We start from the raw sequence: 10,801 nt of genomic DNA, 5'->3' as shown, positions 1-10,801 counted from the left end.
AGTAGCCCAGGCACAGCAAGCTCAAGGCTATTCAAATCCAGGAGGAAGTGCTCCATCTCCTGGCTTCTCTTCTCCCCACTTCCTGCTCACCTCTGTCCAGGTGGTGTCTTTTTTTCTTTATGTTTATTTATTTATTTAAGAGAGAGAGAGAGAGAGAGCAGGGGAGGGGCAGAAAGTGAGGGAGAGAGAGAATCCCATGCAAGTTCCACGCTGTTAGTGCTAAACCAGATGCCAATCGTGAGATTGTGACCTGAGCCAAGATCAAGAGACAGACAGACAATCACCCGAATAAGCCACCCAGGGGCCCCCACCCAGGTTGGGTCTTAAAGTAGCCTCTAGTGAATGGGGGAGTGGAGCCTAAGCCAATTGCATCCCTGCTGGGAATCTCATCTGGAGACCTGTTACTGGAGAGGGGAATGAAGGGGGCGACTATCAGGTATCTAAAAATGAGCAGAAAATACAAGGACTTGACCCAACTTTCCATGTGGGGTCAGGGGAAGATAACCAACACTGAATATATCTTAAAACAGCTGTGAGACACAAAAATATAGTTGCATTTTAATTACATGTCACAAGTTGTGAATTCAAAACATTAGATATGGTTTTATATTAAGTAGTCAAAGTTCCCTTTGCACAATGGAGTCCAGTGGCCAGTAAAAGGGAGTTGATGATGTGATAAGTCATGTTGACTCACTGGAAAAAAATTCCAACCCGGAAGAACACAAATACTTCGCTTCAGATCTTAAAATTACCCAACCAAGTGTGTATTGTCTGCTATGTGTAAAGTCCTGTTGGATACTTTGAAGAATACTTACATTCCTTTAGTTTTCGGTTAGTATTTCCCAGCTAGCATGATGCCTTACACATAATATGCACTCAAGAATATTTTCAATTTAATTATTCTTTACAAGATACTTAACACCAAGGCATGTGGCATTTTTTATGTTGACAACACTTCAGCTGAAAAATCCCCATATTTATAAAACGCAATGCAAACCTGAATGGAGTGATTATGGTCTCACTTGTATTTAACACTGTAAATAAAGTGTTGCTGAATAGTCTAAATAGGAGAGAATAGAATTTAAACCAAAAACATATAAATGGGGTACTTTTTGCCAACCAACGGTAATGGCGCAATAAGAACAAAAAATGTTTGCCTATGGGAAGCCAAGACTTGAATCTATCACTGTCACTCACTACACCCTGGAACCCTATTTTGTCTCCTGTGAATGGGGACACCAGGCTTGCTAGGTCAGAGTGGCAGGGACGCTTCAAAAGAAAATATACACCCTTTGTAACTCTAAAGCGCTGCACCCATGCAAGGGCTTAAAAATAGCTAACAGTTCAACATTCATTCCTTGCCACGTGCATAGCGCTTTGTGTCTATTTTCTCATTCAGTCTTGCCACAGCCACAAGACCTAACTAGGTACTCCTAATTCCTTTCATTTTACACATGAGGAAACTGAGAGGTCGTCTATACAGCCCTGCAACTTGAATGAGTATACCCTGACTCTTAACCCTAAAGCACTAAGCTGCCGTCCTGCATATTGTTACTTAATAGTGGTGCTGAGTTCTCGTAGGGTGTCAACAAATGTGGTTCCTAAGCTGCTAATTTAAAAGGTAACTCCTAGCCACCCGTCTTCCAGGGGGATGCAGCGCACTCCCGGCTCGCAGCTCTTGCCCAGGATCCTCCCGCCAACGCACCGACCGCCAGAGCCTCAGCATTTCTACGCATGCGCGGTGAAGGGCGGGGGCGGTGGTGCGGGGGGGTGGGTGTTGTGGGTGACCCGCGCAGGCCCAGTGGCCGAGCGACGCCGGGAGACCTCCCAGTCTTGCCTCTCCGGGCCCCGCCCCGCCCCACCCCACGCCGCTCCGCCCCGCCCCGCCCCACCCTGCCCGCGGCTTCGCGGCAGACGCTGCCTCGGGAGAGCTCAAGGATGAGCTGAACCTCCGCAGCTGTTAATGTCACCAGCGCTAATCACAGGGACTTTGGGGCTGGCCGGAAGCCCCCTTCCCTGCGCCCACTCCCAGTTCATTTCCTGTCCCGTTCCGCCCGCCCAGCAGCGACCTGGCTCAGCAGGCAGGCGGCCCAGGCGCCCCGGGTAGGTAGTTTGTGTACGGTTACCATGGAGACGCTGGCAGGCCTAGTGGAGCGGGCGGGCTAGCGGGCCAGGAGGAGGGTGGGCTGGCAGGCAGGGTGACCACGCTGTACCCTGGCCTGAACCCGTGGAGGAGGGGGCATTGCCAGGAGTAGGGAAGCTGCTGTCCGCACGGGAGGTGAGGCGTCCCTCGTGGGTTCACCGGGGACCTCTCCTGCCCTGGTGCGCCTTTCTGCCCCCAATGTGGGGAGAGAGGCCCTGTGTATGTTCTCGGGGTCGGTTTGCGGCTGTCCTTATTTCTTCTGCACACTGCTCATTTAGCTAAGTGCATGGCGCTTAACAGAAGCTTGGAAATACTTGTTGGATGCCAGAGTGGTAAACCAAGGGGCTTTGTCTAGACAGCGACCTCACCACCGTCACACAGATTGTACCCTTTTAGGCAACAGATGAGGAGGGCCCCAATAAATAAATAAAGGTGTGTGTAACAATATACATTAAACTATATCGTATGTACATATAATGCCTCTTATTGTCAGTTCCCACGACTATCACAGCAGGCCTTCCATCCCTAGAATTGTTTTAACTTGGTAGAAAAGCAAGTAGCACTCTGTTTGTATCCTATTTTGTGAATCTACAAAACTGATTAGTTGTTGATTTGGCCTACCTGATATTCGATAAAATACCTATTGAAAATTCTCCCTTTTCATAAAAAAACACTCCTCATTTAAACTTTAACTTGTAAAATTTATGGAAACACTGAAGAAACATCATTTACTTTCATTTTGCCATTTCTTATTTTAAATGCATTTTTTTTTTATGCATGGGAGAATTCTTATTGTATCCTTTTATGACATAGTGCCTGGGTAGTAGTTAACTTTTCCTTAAGGGCCAGGCACCATGCTAAAGCACTTTACATGAATTATGTCATTTAGTTATCAGAACAATCCTATGGGGCAATCAATTATTGTCACCGTCGTCATTTTACAGATGAGGAAAAGGAAGCTTAGAGTCATTACAATCCTTGCCAAGGTCACCTAGCTGTGAATTGCCAGAGAGTATTTGGGCCCCTGTTCCAGCACTGCACTTTAACCACTACCCCTCTGGGTGCTCAGATCAACAGAAAAGTATTTCAAAATCATGGAAAGGGTCTTGAGTACAGATGGCCCTGACTCACAGTGGTTCAACTTAAAAATTTTCAGCTTTACAACGGTGTGAAAGCAATATATATTCAGTAGAAACCATACTTTGAATTTTGATCTTTTCCCGGGCTGGCACTATGTCCTATGATACTCTCTTGTGATGCTGGGTAGTGGCAGCCAGTGGTAGCCCTCCAGTCAGCCATGAAATCATGAGGGTAAATGATTGATACACTTACAACCATCCTGTACTCATACTGCCATTCTGGTTTTTACTTTCAGCATAGTATTCAATAAATTACATGAGCCCTTCAACACTCAATCTAAAATAGGCTTTGTGCTAGATGATTTTGCCCAACTGGGGGCTAATGTAAGTATTTCTGAGCATGTTTAGGCTGTGCTGTCCTATGATATTCAGTAGGTTAGGTGTATTGAATGAATTTTCAACTTAATGATATTTTCAACTCACGATGGGTTTTTCAGGATGTCACTCTATTATAAACTGAGGATGATCTGCATTTGATTTGCAAGGAATAGAGGGGTGGAGATGGTCAGCCTTTCTCTTGTTGCTGACATCTTGATAGTGCAGTGCTGCGTTTAGCAAGAAGGCTCTGGTTCAGGTGACTACTGGCAGCAAAGGTAAAGACAGGTCTTTATAATGAACTATGAATTTTTACAAATAATGACTCTGAAATGTTCCCCCAACGAGTGAGAAATATTTTGTTAAAAATGAAGGTCTCCAGCTTCCAGTATCCTACTGCGGGTGGTGTTCATCCTCTAGGGATCCTATGGACGTCGTAAACTCAGGACAATGTTGCAAGACAGAACGCAACCTTTTTCTTCTTTCCCTTCAAAGTCTACTCCTGTTTTCTTTTAAAAAAGATCCCCTTGCCCTCTGATCCCACCCCTTCAGGTTTGCATAAAGTGTCACCTCTGGCTCCTTCCTGTCCTCTCCGACACCAAATCCTATTAGTTCTTCTGTTCTTGTTGTCCCTCACTTATTCTCATCTCTCTTCTTCCCTTTGTTTTGCCTTTACTCCTTTATCTCAGGCTTTCCATGCTGCATTCACAGATCACCCCGTTTATCAAGTCTTACTCCATGCCAGGCAACTTGAAGTAAAGGCAAGGAAGGAAAAGGGGACTGAATTTGATCTCATATCACCACATGGCATCAAGAATCAGATACCATTTGAGATAAAGTCCCATATGCCTTTCTAATCCATTGTAACAAATGTCTCCAATGAAAGAAGCCATATTGCCTTCAGCTGGATATTTCTTAGATCTATATTTGAAAATGAAGTTCAGCGATTCTACGAGTGTTGACCTCCACACCTTCAGCTGTGCCTCACATAAAGAATTGTGGCTCAGAGTCTGGTGAGGCAGCACCAGGAGCACAGTGGGAAGGTGTACTGATAGAGGCCAACCAGTGACCTTGCAGAGTATGGAGGAGGAACACCTAACTGAGGCTGGAGGAGGGGGAGAGGCATGTCCAGGAATGCTTCCTTGAGGATCTCTAAGAGTTAGTTGGCTGATTACACAAGAACTACCTGATTTTGTCCCTTCTAGTCTTTTTCCTTTCCGTCCTACCCACCCCTGCCGGATCACATCATGCCTCAAAATCTATTAATTAATTTGCTCAGCAGCTTTTATTTATTTTCTTGACCTGCTATTCCATTCTCTCTCTGGTCCAACTCCAGTTTATATTTCCAGAGCTCATTCTTGTCCAGCACACACCCCATATGTTCTTGGCACTCTGCCTTGGCTCATTCATTGACTTTCCTGGAAATTCCTTCTCTACTGCAGCCCTGATATCAGCCATTGCCTCATGCTTCAAATTCAGCATTTTTCAGAACCCAGCTCAAGGACCAGCTCCTCCAGGAAGTCTCCCTGACACCTTCTCCCAGTCAGAAATCCCTTCCTTTTTTTGTAATAACATGGGAGTTATCTCAGTTTTTTTCATTGACCCCATCAGTTTCTACATTGTATTAAGATTATTTGGAAGCAGGGCTGACATTTAACTTGCACACTCCAAGGAAGCTGCTCCTGTTGTGAAAATATTGGCGTGTCTCTATATTGGTGCATAAATAGCTGTAGCCCCAGGGCTTCTGACTGCCCTGCTCCTCCCACCCCATCTCATAAGTAACAGTTTGAATATCATCTCTGGGCATATGTCATAGCTTTTGTACTATTGTCTAAGACTCCCTCCCTCACAGAACTGCTGTAGGGATTAACTGAGAGGATGTACTCGAGACTGTTTAGCATAGTGTTTGGTATTTAATCCATACTAACTGAATGGATTTGTTCCAATTGTTAGGAGAATTTTTATAAAGTTAAAATTTCTGTGATACTATTGTCTTCTAGTTCAGGTGTACTTTACTATAAACAGACAAGCTTTCAAACTCTGAGTGATTGTTTAAGTTGGCAAAAATCCTCTTTGATAAGAATTTGTAATTTAACAAATATAAAGAAAAAAAATACTTCCCTACCCCCCAAAAACACACTTCTAACTCAGTTCACTTATATCACTGAACATTTCCATATTTTATTTAATGACATATTAACATTAATATAATAATAATAGATTAACTTACATTAGATCTTACAATAGATCTTACATTATTGAAACTGCTTCTCACAATGTAACTGGTAAGGTTTGGGAGGAGGAGAAAGGAAGAGGGAGAGAGAAAGTTGTGTTAGAATTAGTGGCAAAATTTATGTACAAAAATATTTTTAAGCCCATTATCTATATTATTTCCTCCAATATTTAATCAATTTAAATTCCTGTGTGCCCAAATAAAGTACAAAATTGTTAGCATTTGACCTGAGTAAATATTCCTGCTCCCTTACTCCATCAAAGAGTATAGTTTTCTATGCAAACTAAAATATAGAACCTCAGTCAGGAATGATGGTCCATTATCACTCATCCAAAGCACTTTGTCTAATCTTTATTGTTTGCCAGATTACCTTTGATATTGCTAGACTTATTAGTGCTATGTGGGGCCAAAGGAATCACAAATCAACTGACTGAGCCATCCAGGCGCCCCTGGCCTGTCATAGTTTTTGTTAGTTGTATTAATGTACATGATTTTGGAGACTTTGCTTAAATTCAAAATCCTAGATCAAAAATTCCTAGAATATGACTGCTTAAAGTAATTTTTTACTGTTTTACCTCACTGGGCCTTTCCATATGAAAGGAATGGCATATTGTTTGTGGTTTTCATCATGCTCTTTTCCTCAAAAACTTTTAGGGTAGGGCCTGGGTAGAATGAAACACATGTTCTTGTTGTCTGTTGTTATATAACAACTTAATGTATACAATCATAATATAGTAAATCCTCTTTACTTGTCTAAGGAATCATCTGTTGACTCTACTTATGGAAATGAAGTCTTTTTAGTTTCCTTGGGCATATGTCACAAAAATTTTTTTCTTTTTTGCAGAAGTTATTCTAAAATTGGGCACTGAAATATAGGAATAATTTCCAGTCCTCTTTCTCCTTAGAGATATAACATTTTCAGGACATCTGAGTTGTTACTGTTTTTTTTTTTAATGAACACCTATTACCATATACTAATTAGAGTTATGTTTTTAAAATCCCTTTTTAAAGTTTAGAGCTGTAGAGTGTCTTGCCATGTTAACCAGACCTCCATGGGGACACATCAGCATTTAAGAAGGATCTGCATTCTCAGGGTGTCTGGGTGGCTCAGTCAGTTAAGCATCCAACTCACAGAATCCCAGCTGTTAGCACAGAGCCTGACACAGGGCTCAAACCCACGAACTGTGAGATCATGACCTGAGCTGGAGTCGGATGCTTAACCGACTGAGTCACCCAGACACCCCAAGCATCCAAATCTTAATCTCAGCTCAGGTCTTGATCTCAGGGTCTTGGGTTCAAGCCCCGTGTTGGGCTCCATGCTGGGCATGGAGCCTACTTAAAAAAAAAAAAAAAAAAAAAAAAAAAAAGAAGGATCTGCATTCTCATTGCCCTTGAACATGACTTTAACTCCTTAACTGAGAGAGTGAGCCTGGAAAAGGATATTTGATATTGATATTTAGCATTTATTCATCTAAGACACTATCTCAAATTGAAGGGGACTTGAATCAATTCATTCAAATACATCATGGGCAAAGGTGGGGCAGAAACTTAACCTGAGTTTACAAACCACATTTAGAAAAGCAAATATAGCTTGGAAATAGGACTCATCTGCCTAAATCTAACCTTATACTAGCAGTTTGTGTGGAGGACAGTAGGGGGGGAAAGGAAACTTTAGTTAAAATTTTAACAGATCCCTCCAGTGTTGTTGTTGTTGTTGTTGTTGTTGTTGTTGTTTAACATATTAGAGAATATGAGATGATTTTCTCTTCCTAGTCTGTCTTCTTTCACGATTTATCGTCTTTCTCTCCAGGTTTAGCTTTCATCTTGGCTCTCTTCCTTGAACATCATTTCCCTCGAGTAAGTATATTCCCACAGGCATAACTGTGCACATCAACCTATATTTTTGAAAGCTTTTTTTCCACCCTGATCTTGTAACTGTAACTGTCTGGTAGATTTTTAATTAAAAAATGTTTGTGACTTTTTCTAGTTTAGTTATAGAGGAATGGCTTAAGCATGTGTGGATGAGTTTAAGTACTCCTTTCTTTCTTTTTTTCTTATATTTTAACTTTATTTTTTAAAATTTACATCCAAATTAGTTAGTATATAGTGAAGCAATGATTTCAGGAGTAGATTCCTTAGTGCCCCTTACTCATTTAGCCCATGCCCCCTCCCACATCCCCTCCAGCAACCCTCAGTTTGTTCTCCATATTTATGAGTCTCTTGTTTTGTCCCCCTCCCTGTTTTTATTTTTGTTTCCCTTCCCTTATATTCATCTGTTTTGTCTCTTAAAGTCCTCATATGAGTGAAGTCATAGGATTTTTGTCTTTCTCTGACTGACTAATTTCACTTGGCATAATACCCTCTAGTTCCATCCACGTAGTTGCAAATGGCAAGGTTTCATTCTTTTTGATTGCTGAGTAATACTCCATTGTATATATATATACCACTTCTTTATCCATTCATCCATCGATGGACATTTGGGCTCTTTCCATACTTTGGCTATTGTTGATAGTGCTGCTATAAACATGGGGGTGCATGTGTCCCTTCAAAACAGCACACCTGTATCCCTTGGATAAATGCCTAGTAGTGCAGTTGCTGAGTTGTAGGGTAGTTCTATTTTTAGTTTTCTGAGGAACCTCCATACTGTTTTCCAGAGTGGCTGCAGCAGCTTGCATTCCCACCAACAATGCAAAAGAGATCCTCTTTCTCCGCATCCTTGCCAACATCTGTTGTTGCCTGAGTTGTTAGCCATTCTGACAGGTGTCAGGTGGTATCTCATTGTGGTTTTGATTTGTATTTCGCTGATGATGAGTGATGTTGAGCATTTTTTTCATGTGTTGGTTGGCCATCTGGATGTCTTCTTTGGAGAAGTGTCTATTCATGTCTTTTGCCCATTTCTTCACTGGATTATTAGTTTTTTGGGTGTTGAGTTTGATAAGTTCTTTGTAGATTTTGGATACTAACCCTTTATCTGATATGTCATTTGCAAATATCTTCTCCCATTCTGTCAGTTGCCTTTTAGTTTTGGTGATTGTTTCCTTCGCTGTGCAGAAGCTTTTTATTTTGATGAGGTTCCAAGAGTTCATTTTTGCTTTTGTTTCCCTTGCCTCTGGAGACATGTTGAGTAAGAAATTGCTGCGGGCAAGATCAAAGAGGTTTTTGCCTGCTTTCTCCTCTAGTATTTTGATGGCTTCCTGTCTTACATTTGGGTCTTTCATCCATTTGAGTTTATTTTTGTGTATGGTGTAAGAAAGTCGTCCAGGTTCATTCTTCTGCATGTTGCTGTCCAGTTTTCCCAGCACCATTTGCTGAAGAGACTGTCTTTATTCCATTGGATATTCTTTCCTGCTTTGTCAAAGATTAGTTCCCATACGTTTGTGGGTCCATTTCTGGGTTCTCTATTCTATTACATTGATCTGAGTGTCTGTTCTTGTAAGCACTCCTTTCTAAAGTCCTGGGTGAAAACAGTTAACATTTTGTACCATGTGTTTGCAGAGTGTGGTGTCTACCTGAAGAACATTTTATTTTAAAAGGAAAGATGCTATCTCCAAATGATAAAAAGTTAGAAAAGCTGGATCCATTTTATCGACCTTCTATGTCCAAGCAGAAGACCAGTGCAGAGATCATAAGTGAAGCACGAAATGCATTAAGAACAGTTAGGACCCAACGACCATTTACACCACGGGAAGACCAAAGAAAGCTATTTGGGCCTGCATCTTCAAGAACACCAGAAAATAGACCTCCTTCCTCCTTTAGGTAATGACATTTCTCTTGCCTGTACACTTGGATATGTAAGCTACCAGATGACATTTTCCCTTAATTCTAGTTATGGATAGTTGCTTTCTAAAGTTAGATGTCTGCTAATTGCACCCCTTGTATCTATTCAAGATTCCTAAAGATTAAGTCCAGACCTCGGGTCCCAGAAGTTGTTTGGTTTAAAATGGTAAATAGTGGTTGTCATAGCAAATCTGTAAAGCAATATGAACAAAGCTTTTTAAAAAATCACTGTATACATTTCTTCTCTTCATTATTCGGTAACTTTTAATCCCCCTGAAAGTAATGAAAAGACTTACTAATAAAATGTCCTAAGTACTGTGATTTTTTTTAACTTGCTTCTTCCTCAAGGCTTATGCATTAAATGCTTTTACTTGTTTTGGGCTAAAGTTAACTAACATACTAGAAATAAATGATTCTTCACAAACTAATATTTCTGTTCCATCTCCTCTGCTAGCCTCCATGCATCCAGTTTTGAGTCATCTGATTCCAGGCCTATCTCCAGTGCTCGTCTCAGTCCGCTAGAGCTTGTGAGTACTTTATATTTAAGTGCTGTGAAATGGAATTGGCCCAAAATACTTGGAATCAGTACCTATATATGCTAAGAAAAGGATCACATAGACCTAAGTATATTAATAATTTAATATGAAAGCAATTTATTATTTTTTTTCAAATATATTTCATGTCTAATGAAACACTTCTATTATTTATCTATAATTTCATAATAAAGAAGAATTTAGAAATATACAGTGACCTGGCAAACAGAATGTTTTGCAACATTTTTTTGTTTTTCACAATTTTTTGGGTTTTTTTAAAGTTATGCATGTATATTATTTTTAATAGTTATGTATACAAATAAATTGTATATATGTGTACATAAAGTTTCAAAGATTTGTTACCCAAAACATTCCAGTGGTCTCCTGTCCTCTTATTCTTCATTTTATCCTTCCCATTGGTTCTCACTTTAAACTCTTTTAGCACATTCTTTTGGTATTTACATCCAAAATTTTAAATAACAGTGTCTTGCTCCTCTCTGGCTTATGAGACTGAGGAATTATCTAATGACTTCTCACTAAGGAAGATGAAGATTTAACTCTTGTCTGTCCTCCCACACATCATTACAACACATTCATCTTTTCTGTCCCCACTGCTACTCTCAATATAGATACATCATAATTTTGGTTAATCTCTTTTCTC

General features: G+C 40.7%; 1 protein-coding gene across 2 annotated transcripts in view; it reads left to right on the top strand.

Annotated features, from left to right (window-relative positions):
- The first annotated feature begins 1,884 nt into the window (after nt 1-1,884).
- ARMC2 (armadillo repeat containing 2) overlaps nt 1,885-10,801 on the top strand; it is a 105,666-nt gene continuing 96,749 nt past the window's right edge. Inside the window, exons 1-4 of one of the 2 annotated variants that reach the window (XM_019443034.2) lie at nt 1,991-2,103; nt 7,641-7,687; nt 9,326-9,586; nt 10,062-10,134. In XM_019443034.2, the coding sequence (XP_019298579.2) occupies nt 9,369-9,586; nt 10,062-10,134 (291 nt within the window). In that variant the 5' untranslated portion in view covers nt 1,991-2,103; nt 7,641-7,687; nt 9,326-9,368. Of the gene's footprint in view, nt 2,104-7,640; nt 7,688-9,325; nt 9,587-10,061; nt 10,135-10,801 lie in introns of both variants that reach the window. The other variant, XM_019443033.2, reaches the window with a different exon arrangement.

Source organism: Panthera pardus, unplaced genomic scaffold, assembly GCF_024362965.1.
Source record: "Panthera pardus isolate Hobbes unplaced genomic scaffold, ASM2436296v1 HiC_scaffold_17, whole genome shotgun sequence".
NCBI lineage: Eukaryota > Metazoa > Chordata > Mammalia > Carnivora > Felidae > Panthera > Panthera pardus.
Note: the sequence above shows the minus strand (reverse complement) of the source record. Positions and strands in the feature narration are given on the sequence as shown.